Source organism: Condylostylus longicornis, unplaced genomic scaffold (genome assembly GCF_029603195.1).
Source record: "Condylostylus longicornis isolate FDR11 unplaced genomic scaffold, ASM2960319v2 ptg000145l, whole genome shotgun sequence".
Classification (NCBI taxonomy): domain Eukaryota; kingdom Metazoa; phylum Arthropoda; class Insecta; order Diptera; family Dolichopodidae; genus Condylostylus; species Condylostylus longicornis.
In genome coordinates, this window is record NW_026578113.1 from 1,668,311 (window position 1) to 1,686,225 (window position 17,915).

At 22.0% G+C, this 17,915-nt stretch overlaps 5 protein-coding genes across 7 annotated transcripts in view; 1 reads left to right on the forward strand and 4 right to left on the reverse strand.

Annotated features, from left to right (window-relative positions):
• LOC129615744 (myosin heavy chain, non-muscle) overlaps positions 1–10,308 on the reverse strand; it is a 96,609-nt gene extending 86,301 nt beyond the window's left edge. For all 3 annotated transcript variants that reach the window (XM_055531114.1, XM_055531113.1, XM_055531115.1), the window contains exons 1-2: positions 10,171–10,308; positions 6,062–6,391 (exon numbers count right to left, since the gene is read on the reverse strand). In XM_055531114.1, the coding sequence (XP_055387089.1) occupies positions 6,062–6,196 (135 nt within the window). In that variant the 5' untranslated portion in view covers positions 6,197–6,391; positions 10,171–10,308. The remainder of the gene's footprint in view (positions 1–6,061; positions 6,392–10,170) is intronic.
• LOC129615745 (BLOC-1-related complex subunit 8 homolog) lies at positions 7,929–10,309 on the reverse strand. Its single transcript, XM_055531116.1, has 2 exons — positions 10,171–10,309; positions 7,929–8,932 (listed from the first exon to the last, which is right to left on the reverse strand). Exon 2 carries the CDS (start codon positions 8,646–8,648, stop codon positions 8,130–8,132), a length of 519 nt encoding a protein of 172 aa, XP_055387091.1. The 5' UTR covers positions 8,649–8,932; positions 10,171–10,309; the 3' UTR covers positions 7,929–8,129.
• Positions 10,310–10,968: 659 nt separating this feature from the next.
• On the forward strand, positions 10,969–12,548 carry LOC129615743 (AP-3 complex subunit sigma-1). The gene is made up of 4 exons (XM_055531112.1): positions 10,969–11,162; positions 11,231–11,322; positions 11,487–11,778; positions 11,859–12,548. The coding sequence occupies exons 1-4, from the start codon at positions 11,094–11,096 to the stop codon at positions 11,979–11,981; spliced, it is 576 nt and encodes a 191-aa protein (XP_055387087.1). The 5' UTR covers positions 10,969–11,093; the 3' UTR covers positions 11,982–12,548.
• A 1,170-nt stretch (positions 12,549–13,718) lies between these two features.
• On the reverse strand, positions 13,719–15,108 carry LOC129615750 (cysteine-rich PDZ-binding protein). The gene is made up of 3 exons (XM_055531121.1): positions 14,954–15,108; positions 14,724–14,853; positions 13,719–14,637 (listed from the first exon to the last, which is right to left on the reverse strand). Exons 1-3 carry the CDS (start codon positions 14,973–14,975, stop codon positions 14,508–14,510), a joined length of 282 nt encoding a protein of 93 aa, XP_055387096.1. The 5' UTR covers positions 14,976–15,108; the 3' UTR covers positions 13,719–14,507.
• Positions 15,109–16,116: 1,008 nt separating this feature from the next.
• On the reverse strand, positions 16,117–17,035 carry LOC129615734 (vacuolar protein sorting-associated protein 28 homolog). The gene is made up of 2 exons (XM_055531104.1): positions 16,859–17,035; positions 16,117–16,803 (listed from the first exon to the last, which is right to left on the reverse strand). The coding sequence occupies exons 1-2, from the start codon at positions 16,937–16,939 to the stop codon at positions 16,252–16,254; spliced, it is 633 nt and encodes a 210-aa protein (XP_055387079.1). The 5' UTR covers positions 16,940–17,035; the 3' UTR covers positions 16,117–16,251.
• Positions 17,036–17,915: the final 880 nt, after the last annotated feature.

A 17,915-nucleotide genomic window follows, 5' to 3' on the forward strand; every position in this document is an offset into this window, starting at 1 on the left:
CGTAATTATAGAGTGTGCAAAAATTTAAGTGCTAATTATTATATACATACATATGTATAATGATTTACCCCTTTTCAACTCTCGAATATTTTATGTAATTCTTTTCTAATAAATGTTATTTTTCAAAATTTCGAACTTTTTTTTTTTTCTTATACTTTATACATAGAAATATAGTAAACTGGAGGAATAATATAAATACAAAACCATTTTCTATTTTATTAAAAGTAAATATATGTACATACACACATGCTTAATGTATATACAATTCATATACCTACATAAATTCGTTACTGTCGTCGATGTATGCAAAAAAAAAAATCTTCTAGTTAAAGTACAATATACAAAGTTTTCTATACTTTGAAAACTTGAGACCTATTCTCTGCACGTTTTTATTCTTTCTATACTATACTTAAACATTTATTTTCGCTTTTTGTTAGAGTTATGAAAAAAAAAATAAATATGTTTCGCTCAATATTTAATTTATACACATTCACAAATATATCTTTAATCTATGCGATATACTAGTATATAATGTGAATGCCGAATGGTATTAAAAAATAAAAGGGGAAAGAATTAAGATAAACAATGAAAAATACAAAAAGAGAAAATGAAATAAAAGTTTTACTTAAATGCCGGTGCCGCCGATTGCCGGCATGATACACATTATATGTATATACATATGTATGTTTGAATTTACTCTGTGTACATTAATATATAAATATATGTATATAATGTATTAAAAGTTACGAAAACGTTTTTTCTAAAACGAAAATATATGCAGAGTAGTTATATGAAATGAATAAGTAAATATATACATAAATATATACAGAAATATTTATAAAAGTATGTAGTTGTGTTGTTTAATATGCTTATATAAACATATTGATATCTCATTTCTCATTGATATAAAACAACTGCCTTATATGTACATTCAAAAAATTTTTCGTAAAAGAAAAGACAGTAGACCCCTATTGTAAATATTCTTAAAACAAAAGTCATACTAACTATATTAGAAGTAATCTTGAACTTTTTATGAATTGCCGTAAATTTTATTGTCAGATCAACCAATTAAAATAATTTTTCAGTTATTTTAAAATTTATGAGTAATTGAGATCTTAATATAAAAAGTTGAAATTAGCGTCTCAGCTTTTGTTTCTTTAAATATTATGATTGTGTCACACAAAAGCACCAGAGTAAATTTTCCGAACTAAAACGAAATGTAAAAATATTTGAAGTTAAATTGAGTTGGGCAATCAATTCGATTGTTTTTTTGCCTTAAAAGACAAAGAGACTCCTTTTTATTTTGATGATTCTCGGCAAATATTGGCTTTGTTAAAATTCAAATTTTAATTATTTATGTTATTATGTTTAATGTTTTGACTAATATTACAAAAAAAAAGTGGAGGTACTTAAGTAATTACTTTAAATTTAAAAAAATTATTTATTAAGGGTTTAAAATGTGCTGTTCTTAAAGCACGATCGTGTAGAACTGAGTGTACAAATAAAGAAAGGAAATGATTTAGTAAGTAAATTTTCCCTCTTACTTCAGTTCCATTTACATTTTAAATTACTTATAGTGTTTTCGATCTTCACTCTGTTCTTATCATCAATTCTTGTTAATATTTCTTCCCCTGAACTTTTTCAAATTCTTTCTATAAGGAAATTTAGCTGTAATCAAGAACCTAATTTATCAATTCAGATATTGGCAATGAAACGAGAAGAATCTTGATTGGCTTATTTTTGGTTTTGTTTTAGGGCTTATTGAAAAACTTTTGAAAAATAACTACGTTATAAAGGATTTTACTGTGTATTTTTATTTATACGTATGTATGTATGTTCAAAATATGAACCTAAATATAGAGGTATGTAACTATAAAATCAATTTTCTATGGAATATAAAATACAAATATTGTAAAAATGATAACGTCGTTGAGAGAAAAAAATGAAAGACAGAGATAGAATAGAGTGGATAAGGTGCTTAAAAGGGATATAGATAGCGAACATAAAAAAAAAAATTGTTTTCTTTTCTCCTGATTTTTTTCTTCTTCATTTTTCTTGTATCCATAATATTTAATGGGGTTTCAGTTCGGTTTTGGGTACAATGTGCTTATTTAGTGCAATAATATGAATAAATTATATTTGTGTTTATCTTTTTTTTTCTATATGTACATAAGTAAAATGCTGTGATATAAGTAATATAAAAGTGATTTTATACATAAAAGTTTGTAATATATAAAAAAAAACAGCATATTATATGTATATAAGCTATGCAGATATTCTTTTTTTTTTTCTTTTAATTTTCTTTTTTAATTTTCAAGAAATTTTCGTTCGATTTTATTGCTACAAATTAATCAGAGAACAATATTCTTCTATAAATATTTTCAAAAGCACTAGATATACGTTTTTACGCTTATACATTTTAATATTTACTGGTAGTATTAATTTTAAATCCATGTATTTTCATATAAGTATATGGTTATGTAAAACAGAAAAATTTAAAATTACATAAGTATCAAATCACAATCATATATTGTAATTCTTTTTCATTTAAATCAATTAAATTACGAATATCATTTTATTTAGTTAATTAAAAACTGAAATTTATTACTAGAATTTCAACGATAAGTGCAATATAACAAATCTTATGTATTTTATTTTAATATTTATAAATATTTTTATGTAATAATTAAGTGGTAGTTAAAAAAAATCAAATGTGATGGATTTGGGTGTGATGTAACACATAGACGTGCAGAGCATTTGCAAATATAAGTTGAGGAAAATTATTAAATATTTAATTGATTAATTGACTTATGTACCCTTTTCTGCAATTATTTATTCCAAATAACTGTTCTATTCATTGTTAAATTTTATGTGAAAAGATTGATAATTAAATATTTACATATGTATATTATTATTGCATATTCAAATTGTAATTTTGATCTTTTCCTACAACAGAATTTACTTTTAGTATTTTTACTAAAATACTTACACTTTTTTAAATTAAAAAATTTATTACTAATTAGCGCGCCTCAAAATAAGTGGTTCGTTTTGTAATTATAAAAATTGTCTTCTGTTTTACTTATGTATATTAATATTAACTATTATACACAATGGTAAAATTAAGAAACGTACTTATGCGAAAAAAATTATTTCATGAAATAATATTTGCCAGCTTTTAAATTGAAATTGGAGTGAATTGATAAAAATTAAACATACATAACAACTAATAAGAAGATACCTTAATATTTTAATTAATTTAATAGCAGGTAAAATATTTTTCAATTTTGTTTTATAAACTATACAATAAACTTTTATTAGTAAACTCCTTAATGCAGGCATTAGCAACTATATAAGTACAGTATAAGTATAAGTAAGTATATTATATGTATGTGTTTTTTGGGGATTTTAAAATACGATAAAGAAACATAATATTTATCTAAGCGATGGGCGATTCTAAAAAAAAAAAATAATTGTCATGAGAAGCAAAATATTTATTTTTGTTTTGTAAATATACTTAAGAATTGTGTTTTTAAGAAATTTATTAGAATTTTTCGCAAAAATATGGTTCATCAAAATATTTATTCTTAATATGAGGTAAAAAAAAAAGAAAATTGATGTCATCCGATTGAATGGTAATTTCTTAGAAATATGTGCCTTTTCTACCTTTTTTTTTCTAAACAAAGTTGATTAAAAACAAACTCCCTACTTAAATTAATAAGATTCTTTTCTCTATTATTCTTTAAATTTGAACAAAAGAAATCATTCACATTAAGAGCCAGCCATACAGCAATGAAAAAGTTGTTATTCGGCATTTTTTTAATATTTTATTTTTATATCAAATTTTAAGGAATAAATTAAATTTTAAGGAATAATTTAAAAGATATTATAAACACATATATGTGAATAAACAGGCAATGACTAATTTAAATCTATTCATGCTAGAATAGTAACAATACAAAGAATTCATTTGCGAAGTCTAAAAACTCACTTTTGATTTGTTGTACATTTTCACTAAAAGTCGCCATTAAAATGCGTACCGTTAATCGTTTAAAATTTTTATGTGTTTTTCTGAACCATTTTTGATTTTAGCAATAACGTTAACAATTAATTAAGTTTCTAAATTTGATTCCAAGTAAGAATATAAATTTTAATAAAAACATTTTTAATAATTAAAAAATTTTATAATATTGAACAAGACAAAGAATTATTTTTAAGTTTCCTTATAATGCAATATTATATTTTAATAAATTTCAATTTTTCCAACATTATAAATGGAGTTATAAGTTTGTTATTCAAAAGCAAAATTAAATTTTAGTTTCATAAGTATTAGATTTGGATATTAATGGTAATTTTCATTTCAAATTATTGCCATATATAAAAATAAAATCAAGAAATCAAGAACATTTAAATTAAACAAAAAATAAATTTTTTTTTTTTAATTCTTCGCTTTCTTTAAAAATTTCGAATTATTTGGTGTTTGTGGTTGTAGTCAGTCGTTTATCTGTTATATTTTATAAAATTAATAAAAATTTTTCTTTCTTCTTTTTTTCTCTTCTTCTATATCGCACCCCAAAAATAACAATGTCACAAAAAATAAATGAGAGATATTTTTCATAATTAAGGCTTATAATAAATAAATTTTGATGAAAACTGGTATTCGCCCTTTTTCTAATGTAATTTACATAATTTTATAAAGAATACTGCCATTACTCCATTTACAGTTTAATCACTTTATGTAGTTATGTCAAGTGAATGTCTTGTTTTTTGATATACGCTCATATTTTTTTGATTCATAAACACATTGTAAAAATCTTGACTTAATAGCGACTAAATCACAAAACTTAGCTTTGAAAAATATGAAAATCTTATTACAGGAGTGCGATACTTCATTTATGTTTGCAGCTATGTTGTTTATTCTGGCTTAAATTTCCTATTCAAATATTCAAAGTGAATGACTCAATAATAGATATTGGAACCAAAAAAAAAAAACAAAAAAAAAAATATTATAAAATCATCAAAAATTGTTTTCCTTTTTCAAATTTTAATAAATAAGAAAGAAAGAAACTAATATCAAATTTTTTGATATAAAACAAAAAAGTATAAGAAGCAATAAGAAAATTTAAAAAAGATAAACTTGAAAAATACTTGCTAAAGAAAAATATTCAAATAAGAAAAAAAATTATTCAAATTTTTGGTCTTACGAGTATTCTTAATTTTCAAGATTTTTTTTTATTTGAAAAGTTTTAAATCCAAAAATAGAAATTTTAAAACAGAAGAAAAACAATGTTATTCTATTTTATTAATTAAAAGATAAGCAATTGAAATTTGTAAGTCAGAAAAAGAACAAAAATTTTGAATTATAGATATAATTAAATAAATATGTACATACATGTATGTATGTATGTAGATTATCGTTACTATCGCACGAATTATAATTTTCCATATAATTTTTGTCATGAAAAATTCACTTGTTGCTAAGAAATTACAATATTTCTTCTCGCTTAAATGAATGCAGTATAGAAATCTGTCAGCAATAAAATTATCTGCCCTTTGCTTACTCATTGAATAAATAGTTGAAAATAGTCAAAGCCTTTTTGAGTATAGTACCCACCTACATTAAAAATATTATAATTTTTAGGAATATCGAGCAGTATAGTTAGAAAAACTAATAGCTTTTTGTGGTGTAAAATATAATGGCGCATTGAAGAATACTAGGTTGAGGTATAGGGTCAGAATGCATTACGGATAAACACTTGAAATTTATATTGTAATATTATTTGAAAATTTCGGAATATAAAACAAAATCTTCAGTTGTAAAGAAGAACAAAACCTTCAGTTGTAGTGAAGAACAGAGTCTTCAGTTAAAACTCATGTTTTAAATCTTATATTATACAGATTAAATATTTTCGGGTGAAAAAGAACAGCACGCTATTATTTTGAATGGCGGAACTTATTTAATGAAACATTATCCTTTTTTCTAAATAAATTTCAATAATAATTTAAAAATGTACAATATAATTGTTTTATATGTATTTATTTAATAAATAAAAAATTAACTAACCTGATTATCATGCGGCACCCAAACAAGACGTTTTTGAGTCCATTCAGCTTGTGTTGTTGGATCATTGAATGGATTTCTTTCAACAGATAAATATTTTAAATCAGGATCATTAGGATCATTGAAACCGTCTGCCATTATGAATTATTTTATTTTATATAAATATATTGTTGTAATTAAGTATTTTTTTTTTAATTTAAAATTTTTAATTTAATTTTTCGATGTTTTTTTTATTTATTTTTTTTTTTTTTTTAAAATCACTTTAAATAATATTTAAATTTTTTTCTTATAATATGAAATTCTAATAACTTTTATGTTGTTTAATTTTCTTGACTAAATTGCAAAAAAAAAACAAAAATAAAAAATTAAATAAAAATATTATGATTTGTTTTTATAAAACACAATTTTGTTTATAAAATAACATTAATTTTTTGAAAAAATTACTTATAAAATAATTGTAATATTATTAAATAACTTTATGTATCGTGCAAAATGATGCGAATGATTTTAAAATTGTAAAATATAAACAAAATAAATTTTATAAGGATATAAAAATATAATTAAATATAAAATAAAAAAAAAATTAAATAAAAAATAAGATTATAAAACAAGTGCTTTCGTTTTTCTTCTTCTTTATTCAAAAATTTATTCACTACTTATCAGAATTCTTTGGATAATAAAACTATCATTTTTCTTTTTTTTTTTTTAATAAACGTTTTCACAGTTTAAGATTTCAGCAATTTCTAATTTTATTTTTGGCAATCAAAAATAAAATAAGAATTTTAATAGTTAAAATAAAATAAAAAATTTTTAAAAAATACGTTGAAAACAATTCAAAATTTAAAAAACAAAAATTAGTAAGCAAGTATTGAAATAAAATAAAATTATAATTTAAATTAATAATTTGTTCTAACTAACCTATGTATGTAGTTAATTTGTGATTATTATAAAAAATAAAGCAATATTAATGGGAATTCTAGTTTATAATGCTAAAGTACCTATTACCTTTGTGCTTAAATTAAAAATTACAAAAAAAATTTATTTTACTTTTTAGCTAAGTACTATGTGTTACCTATTTAGAAAATTTGTGTGACAGTGTAAATAACTTACTTTCATTAAAATTTACAAAATCTTTATTGAAAGCGTCATGAAATGTTACACAGTTTGACCGAATTTTATTTTATTCTATTGATTAATTTAGCATAAGTAGATACATATCTAGATTTTAAAGCTTATATGACACGAAAGAAACTAAAAATTTATATTTACATCTATGGTGCATAACCACTTTAGAGAGAATTGAAATACATGGAGAATTTGTATATGAAGGCATATTAAAATATTTCATTATTAAAAGATTTTCGAATTAAAATTTAATAACAAAATACCTACATAGGTATCTACTTAAAAACCATTTAGAATTTCCTCTTTTTATCATTACCTCATTCTTAATTAATTATTTTATTCACTTAGTTCATACCATTGAAGGCATAAAGAAAATTCGTAATAAAAATTGAATTGAGGTTACATACAATATTCAAAAAGAATATTTACTTTTACAATATTAAAAAGTGGCTCGAAACTCTAAAAATTTTCATCTTTTGGAAGATTTTCTCCTTTAATTTTTAGCGAATAAGGTGCTGCTAATGTATGTAGGATAATAGGAACATGTACTTGTATATAAAATAATAAATTGAAAATGATAATGAAACAAAACAAAAAGTTTCGAGATCTAATTATAAATAAAATTTCGTGCAAAACGTAAATATAACAATGTAGACAATAAACATACAAAAAAAAAAAAAAAAAAAAAAGTGGGAATACGGTGAGTGTTATGATTTTATTTTTAAATTTATTACCTGTTATTTAAATTAGTTTCAAATTATTTTTAGTACATATTATGTAAGTTTTACCCAAAACAAAAAATTTAATAAAGTACATTAGTATAAGAGCAGAATTTACAAATACATAATATATGAATTAGTAAGAGTATATATGGAATTTATGATTAGTAAAAATTTATATTAGTTATACATATTTTTATTTTTTATTTTTTTTTATTTTTTTCAAATTAATGTAATGTTGTATGCGATCTTTGTAATTCAGATTGATTTGTTATATTTTTTGTCATGCTTTCAACTTTATTACTAGTTTCACGTACAACACCAGATATATCAGATAAATCTGGTAAATCTAATGCAATATGAGCTGAAAAACGTTTATATACAGAATTATGTGATACTTTCTTTCTTGGTTTTTGACGTGAACCCTCGTATTTTAATTGTTGTTTTAAAAATATTGCTGTTTTTAATAATTCTTCAGTTTTTGAAAATGATTTATTTGCTTTTTCAATACTTTTTACAGCACTAACACCATATTCAACATCAAAACAATTTCCACGTAAATCATTTTGTAATCTTAATACTTCAGTCCTTTTTTCTGTTATTGGTGGTAAAACTTTTCTAACATGTTCTTGTATACGATAAAATGCCATAGATGGCTCATTTGCAACAATATGAATATTTTCAACAATTTTTTCAGATGTTTTTCCAACTTTAGCTGTCAAATATTTATCATTCATTGTATTCATTGAAAAATATAAAATTTTTATAAATTTTTTAATAAAAAAAAAAAAAAAATTTATTTAAGATTTGGGTGTAATAAAAATTTTTTTTATAAACACGTTTTTATGTCATGTTTGTAATAAGGTAAATTTTTTTTTTTCTGTATTCCTTTTTTCTTATAAATTCTTTACCACATAGTTTTTTTTTTATAATTCCATTTACTTTACACAAATTAGTTTTTATTTTTTTTTAATTAAAATTAGTTCTCATTAACAAATTAATTTTTTTTCTTCTGATTTGGATAAGCTACCTATAATTTTTTTTAAAAATTTAATAAAACTAAAAAATAAGCGCAAAATTTCAAAGTCTAGTTTTAAAACAAGCTTCCTATTTAGGGATGACTCATTCCACAAACTAAGAACCACTTATATACATATATGTAAATATATTTATTTCTTATTAGAATATATTTATTTGTAAAATCTTTTCTTATTAGGTAGGTTCATAGGTACCTACCTACACCTACTTGACTTTTACTATAAATTTATTTCAAAATGAGTCAAGAAAAAATTAATAAAAAAAAAAATAGAAAAAACAAAAAGAATTTATTGTCCGGCTTTTTAATGTTAAATTTCATTTGTTAGAGAAAGCTAACAATATATAGTTGTGCTATTCTAATTTTCGAATTGATTTTCGAAATTCTTTTGCAGATTTTGACAGATAAATCCATTTTTTTTTTTAAATTGAATTAAGAGAACTACGGTGAGATGAGAAATTTTTATCTTTAAATTTTTCTATATTAAAATGAAAATTAATTTTTTTTTTTACACCGGTAATATTTTTGAAAAAAATAGGGAATAGAATAAAAATAATTCTTTTAAATTAGTTAATATGAATAAATATAATGTAGAAAATTGAAGACTAATTTTAGATTTAGGTAGAAGCTCATAAGTATGTAGGTATTTTCTTTAACAAAAATAATTGTAGACGTTGAAAAGCCTCCTCCCTTGAACTTGCTTTTCTGTGCTGCTGCTGCATATAATATTCGAGAAACAAGGACAAACAGTTGAAATTGAAATGTACTGGTACATGAAAGAAACATTCTCAAAAAATTTTTTTACTTATATGAAATTGAAATGTGTTAAGGTGGGGAAAGTTTAAGACAGCGTTAAAATTTTTGTAAAACAAACTTGTTTTTCTTAAAATAAATAAAAAACTGAAAGGATTAATTTAATTTTGTTTTATAATTTATAAATTTAGATAATTTTCATTTTATATTTTTTAATAATATAGAAATTAAAGCTCCACATTTTAAGCTAAAGCAATGTCTGATGTCACACTAAAGAGTACTTAAAGGTCTTTGTATTCAAATTTTTAAAGTCTTTCAAGATTTTATCCAAAGAATTCAATTTTTTTTTACTTATTTTAAATAAATTACAACAAGAAACAATTCTTTTTCACACAATATTATTTTTCAATTTCACAAAATAATTTTTTTTTTTCATTTCATTAAAAAAAACACCTTTTTGTAATTTTCGTATATCAAACCTTTTTTTTTTCTTTTCAATTAATTTTTTTTTTAATTACTTAATAAATTTCAATTAATTTTTATATACTGTAAAACTTAAAAACATTTGGTTTATCAAAAAAATTTGTGTAATTTTGTATACAAATATGAAATATTTCAGAAAAAAAATTAAAAATGGAAATTAAAATAAAAAAAAGCGATTTTTATGTTTTGCTAGCGACACAGAACTAGAGCGACTTAACTGCCACTCAACAATTTTTGGACTAATTTCGATATTCGAATTAAAAACTAAAATACAATTTTTCATTATTCAACTGTGAAAGGCGAGGAAACGTAAAAAAATCTTTTTTACTCCCTTCCACTATTCAATTTTCAAACAATCTTTATGAAATTTTCCTGTTATAGATTTTTCTCGCTTCGTCATTCATACTTTCAATGAAAGATTCGAGGTTAAAAATATTTGCATCTCGTTCAGTTATTTTGTTATGTTATCTCGTTATGTCAAGATCATTGCTAGCTTAAATGATTTCTGACATCTGTGCAGCTTTTCAAAATTTAAAATTCTAATTAATTTTAAATAAATTCTTGGAACATATGAATATCACTTGCCGCGACAAATAAAGTATTTGATATTATTTAAAAAAAAGATTATAGATTAGAGAATCGTATTTAGTATTTAATTTGTGAAAGTTTACAAAATATTGTTCGAATCTGAAAATGAAAATTTGAATTTCGTAAATGTGAATTTTAACTTCTATTTACAATATCTTTATGACAGACAGATTTAATTGTTATTTTTGACAATTATTAGTTGACATTGAACTAAAATTTCTTTGGGTTTTTAAAGCCAAAAGAAAGACGTCCACAAAAGATTCAGCATTCCCAAAACAAACAGAAAATTAAGTAATTGGTGAAAGTTATTGAAAAATTTAATATAACTAAAATGATTAAAGCTATCTTAGTTTTCAATAATCATGGTAAACCACGATTATCGAAGTTCTATCAATATTTTGTAAGTTTTGATGTCATCAAAGTCGAGAGAAATTTATTGATAATTTTTTACATATTTTTTCTTTTTAGAATGAAGATATGCAGCAGCAAATCATTAAAGAAACATTCCAGTTAGTATCAAAAAGAGATGACAATGTGTGTAATTTTTTAGAAGGTGGAAGGTAAGATTTGGATTGAATACATAAATACCTAAACTAGAAATTATGGTACAATGATATTAAAATGCTTAACACATATTATACATTTTATTTTATATATGTAAATATTTATGAAACACTTTGTTATTTCTTTTTTTAAATTGATTTATTTTTTGTATACATTTTAGTTTAATTGGGGGATCTGATTATAAATTAATTTATCGACATTATGCAACTCTTTATTTTGTATTTTGCGTTGATTCATCAGAAAGTGAATTGGGAATTTTAGATTTAATTCAAGTTTTTGTTGAAACATTAGATAAATGCTTTGAGAATGTTTGTGAGTTAGATTTAATCTTTCATGCAGATTCAGTTCATCATATATTAGCTGAATTAGTAATGGGAGGAATGGTTTTACAAACAAATATGTCGGATATATTATCAAGAATTGAAGATCAAAACAAATTAATGAAACAAGAGGTAAAAAAATAAAACTTTTTATTATAATATTTATTAATTTTAATAATTTTATCATTAAAAATTTTTAATTTTATTTTAAGGCTGGATTATCTATGGCACCAGCAAGAGCTGTAAGTGCAGTTAAATCAATGAACATTCCGCAACAGATAAAAGATATGAAATTACCAGATTTACCTCAAGCTATTAAAGATCTAAAATTCTGACCGGCAAATTATAATAATACACATCAAGGTGGTTTTGAAAATACTGTTTTGAATCGTATTACATCACCATCTACGTTAACACATAGCTCCTCTTATGTACCAATTGAATCTGAAGCATTTAATTATGATTATTATCAATCTCATACACTAAGTGGTTCTAATGTTTATGATGAAAAGTCAAAGTTGGATGATAGTAAAGAAATGGATGAATCAACTTTTTTAGGTACAAGTAGAAATTTGGTGAAAAAAATTGAAAATATACCAGAAAAGAAATTGTCTAAAAATCGTAAAAAATCTAAGAAAAAATCTCATCAATGTGAAAAAGTTGCAAAAAACAATAAAAATCTTATTGACGTGTCATCGTATAACGAATTATCTTCATAATTATTTAAAAATTTAGGTCAATTCAAATAATCATAAAAAATTCAAAAATATATTTTAGTATATAAAAAAAATAAAATCATAATAATAATAATGATAATAATATACGAAATTCAAAAAATTTATTTTATAATATAATTACATACATAATTGAATACAATAAAAATATACATATGATTAAAATTTATAGATTATCGCTTCCTCATATAATTAGAATTTAATTTAATTTTTAAAAATTATCTTAATATATACATACATAAATATATTTTAAAAATAAAATAAAGAAAATAATAAATAATAATTTAGAAAATCTGTTTAATTTTTCATAAAACAATTTTGTTATATTAATGGTTAAGCTAAGAACATTAATTTATTTAAAGTAATGTAAGAATTATTTTATTTGCTGAGGTTAGAAATTGAATATAAGTATATACATATTTAACTTTAAGTTTATGAACTCTTACCATTTAGGAAAAAATGCTAAAATGCCAATATTACAAATATTAAATTATTAATATTTTAATTCTCTAGCGCCTGTTGTTTCCATTATATCTTGTAATTCTTAAGTTAATTATGAGCTTTAGTAACGCGTCTTAGTTACAAATCATTAGTTCATTAATCTTCCATTTGTAATCCTCATTTAAAATACTTTTAAGTTTTTCATTTATAATATTATACATCAAATGCCTTTAGTAGTTCTTTTAGTAGTTCTTCTGCAATTGCAATACCATTATTATAGTTTTAACTATAAATATCGCCGTATTAGCTACAAATGTATGGTTTATAATGAATCGATAGCTTGATTTGGATGGATTTTGATTTATATCGGTATTATTAATAAAAATACAAAACTTTAATTTTGATGCAAATAAAGTAATTTTTATTTTTTATTAAGGTACATAAATATTTTTTTTTAAACCATAAATAACTATGCTAATTTCGTTTTGCTAAGCTATAATTATAAAAAAATCCTTTTTTTTTTCAATTTACGGTTAATTTAATTTTAATTCATTACTTATTTTTATTTTAAAAATTGATAATATTGGACGTTTATATAATTTTTTTATTTCAAAATTGTATTGTAATTATTATTTTATTTATTTTGTTTTTATTGTACATTTAAAGCTTTTGCGGGGAGAAAGTTAATTACATTTATTATATTATTTTTTTTTTTGTATATTAAGTATGCACATAGTTAGTATAGTATATAACTATATACACATATATATATATTGAAAACCTTTAAAGATATGAATAATAATGAAAGTAATTTTAAAAATTTTTTTTTGAAGAAGAGAACAAAATTTTTAATTTTCTGATAATATTAAATAGTTATTGAAACAGTGGTAGTATCTACCCACATACAGATAATTATATATTATGTAGGTAGGAATATACCTACAAAAAAAATAACAAATATAATAGTATTCAACTTCGAAATTCTTTTTTTTTGAATATTACAAATTAAATATTATTTTTTAGTAATTTTAATAGATTAAATACAAAATTTATAACTTATATACATTATTATGTAGGTATAACTAAAAACTAATCATCGACTATATAATTTTATTAATTACATATAAAAATATTTGTTTTTTTTTTTGGTTTTTTATTTTTTCGAAAAATATTTTTAAAATTTAATAAAAATACAAATATTATTAGAAAATAACACTTATTAAAGGGGTTTTATGTTTATCTACATATTTTAACATTAAAATTCTCTAAACATTCGTTCTAACGAAATAAAAAAAAAATAAGTGGAAATAACTTTAAATTTAACAAAATTGAAAAATATTAAATATTAAAATTAATAGATACATTTACACACTACTTAAATTCAATTTTGTAATTTGTACAATTATATAAAATATAATAAGTTTCTTCCTTTATTTTTTTTACCCTATCTCAAATTAGTATTTTATTTGTGTTTTCATTTTTTTTTTTTTGATTTTTATATTTTTTTGATTTTACGAATTTTATAAAAAAGTTTTCCAAAAATTGTTTGCAAAATATTTTATAAAAAATTGCAAGCTATTTCGAAAAAGCTATTTGTTTCATATCATTTTTTTTCATATATTAAAGACGGAATTTTAACTATATATAACTAAAAAGTCCCTGAAAAATAGTTTCTTTTATTTGTCCTTAAGCAGAGCTTTGTTTATAGTTCTTTGTGTTTAATAATTTTTTGCCGCACATAGCACAAATTCCTTTTTTATAAGCACATTGTTGACAATAATGTGAACCAGCTTGATGACATTTTTGTCGACAAATTCTAAAATTTATTCCCAGAGGAAAAAAGTTTTAATTAAAATAATAAGGTAAATTTTAATTTATAAATTAATTTTTTTTTTTTTTTACCTGCAAGGTAACAATGCGCTACCTAATGGATTAAATTTAGCTCTAGCACTACTTAATGCCTTGTTTTCATTGATTTTCCTTTTGGAATCATTTTTCCATACCTCTGGAGTAGCTATCCTTGATAGTTTCGCTAGTACAAAAGAAAAACAAGAGCAAAAATAAACAAAATAAAAAATTGTTTTAAGTTATTGTTAAATTTTTCGATATATTAATTAAAAAATACTATTTACCTTCACACTTTTCACAAACCATTTTTAAAATAGAATAGACACAAAAAGAAAAGAACACTAATTTCTAATTTCTACACTTTTTAAATTAAAAATAAAAATTTGTAATCTACTCTAATAATAGTTTTCATTTCAAAAAGTAATAAAAATAATGTTTGACATATGTTTTGACATTTAAGATAAATTTCTGCAAAGTAATGTCAAAATATTTGACTTTTTTCATGGTTGGGTTGGATTTTTGGTCTGGGTGGGATACTGAAGTTTAGACTGTAAATTATTTACGTACGTGTTATATAACATGTACTTATGTGCTTTTTTAATATCATTGTGTAAAATAATTTTTGTAATTACACAATAGAACTACTTTTTTTCATTATTAAACTAAAAAACTTAATATTCACCAGGGCCTCTCAAAAAAATAAATTGTTGTTTATTTACAAAAATTGTCTTCTGTATGGAACTATAAAGTATGTATGTATGTAAATTTATATACAATGATAATAGCTATTCAGTTTCATCTATCTTTTTATTTTAGATTACTTCATTTGCAATTCTTAAAATAAATATACATTAGTATGTACATATATGTATTAAAAATTAAATAGAAACCAATGTTAAATAAAAGTTAAAAATTTTTTTTTTGAATTTTGGTTAGTAGACTAGGTTTACTTTCAAGAATTTGGATAAAAAAAGAACACTGAAATTTAAAAACTAAATTTTTTAAAGGAAACTAATAAAATGAGGAACCATAAAGAGACAAGAACTCGACTGGCATAGAAATAAGATTGAATGACTAATAAATCACAATTCTTTAAAAGTAAAAGATATGAGATTAAGAAAAACAGATTTTGGTTTCTATTTCATAAGATATTTTATTAAAAGACAATACGGTATAGATTTTTATTCAAAAAACAGTAAAATCTGTCAAAAAAACAATTTTTTTTTTAAATTTTCAATGTCGTTTAGGAACAATGTCGTAAGCCGAATAAAAATGATCCAAATTTATATCATGTCGTAACTCAAAATGTCGTATTAGAAGATGTCGTATCTCGAGGACTTAGTGTATATTCAAAAATCTTTAAATTTTAATTGATTAATTTCAAAATTGATTTAACTAGATAGGTTCTGTGTCAATTTCAAGATTGATTAAAAGAATACAAGACAAATGACAGATTTATACTGAATAAAATTTTTATTCTATATAAAATTTAGATTAATAATATTTTGTAACATAAATAAAAAATATTAAATATATAATATGTATGCATGTGTGTTTAATTTCATTTTCAATTTTAACAAACCTATGTTGTATGCAATAATTTATTAAATGCGGCATAAGACGATTCTAAATCGAATAAAAATTGTCTGACTTGTGCATCACTCAGTTCATCAGATGCCTGCATTTCATTTAAAGTGGCTAACCAATTTTCTACTTTTGCTTTCGCTTCAAAATCCTCTGGTATTAATGATAGTCGATTCATTGTATCAACCAAATCTTTTAATTCAAAATGCAATTCATCCATTGTTCTAATTTTTAATCTCAATTTATCCATTATTGTTATAAATAATGAAACTATATCAGCAATACATTTGCTTGTATTTCCTTTATCATCCTTTATTGTTATAGGTCGATCCTCTTTAATGCGTTCCATAGCGGCAGGACAATCTAATCTAAATTTCTTTACAAAGGCATCAACATTTGGAAATTCTTCACTTTGTACCTGCTTAAAGGCTACTTTATATTGAACAAGTAATTTTGAACAAGCTGCTGTATATTCTTGAGCTGATATAGAATCCCAAATATAAGCTTTCTCTAAATTTTGTAATGTGTTTATTAAAGCATATAAATCAGCCTAAAAAATAAGGATTTGTAAAAATATTGAACGTAAAAAACTGTACCAAGTTTACCATGTTATCATATTTTTCACGTTCTCTTGCATTTCGAAAAAGTTTAACTTCTTCGTATAACTCTGGACGATTATCTTGCATTGCTGATAATACTTAATTGAATGTCTTTATTAATTACTTTGAGCTTTTAATAAAATTTTTATTTTTCTTTGATATAAAAAAAAAACAGTGAAAGAAAATAATGACGCATAGGTTAATGTCAAAATATCCCAACAAACTTATTGAAATAAATCTACAACGACGTAAATTTTTGAAGCATATTCACAATGCTCAATGTGTTAGATTATCGAGCAAATACTTTTCCATATAGAACATACTTATTTAGGTGAAAATATCAATTAAAATTTCAAAACATTCGATAACTAGTATAGACATCAAATTTAGTTTAATAACAAGCTAAATTTTATGATTTTATTTAAATCAAAGCCATGAAAATTAGACATTTCTGTTCGCGATAACTTGTTTTAAAACTTCCTTAAATTTTATCATGAAAATTGATCAAATAACAGTTAGAAATTATAAAATATTTCAGACATTAATTAATAAAAATGTTTTTTGTTTCACTTGTAAATTGAGAACTTTTGTAATTTCAAAATTTTAGTGGTATGCTAAATTATTTTAGATAAAAAAATTTAAGAAATGTACGAAGAACTTATGAAATATGAAAAAAAACTCAATTTCTATTTATAAATAAAATTGAAAATTAAATTTATGCTTTTAAGCACCATTTTTTGATACTCAGGGTTTTTCATAGTTTTTAAATAATTTTTTATTATTAAAAATTTTATGAATAAATTTGTGTATGATAGTTGGTTATCTCAATAAGCGTCCATCTGAATTTCATATTTCCTATTAAATAAAATCTAATAAAAAACGTTTGATGCTAAAATATTATAATATAGGGATTATAAATTAATTTTTAAAATTATCCAACGATGCAATGTAATTGTGAATGGTAATTGTGAATCACAGAAAATTGAATTTTGAAAAAGAAATGCCGATTTTACATACAAAAAAAAATGGTTGTCAAAAAATTACTTTTCAATAATTTCAATTC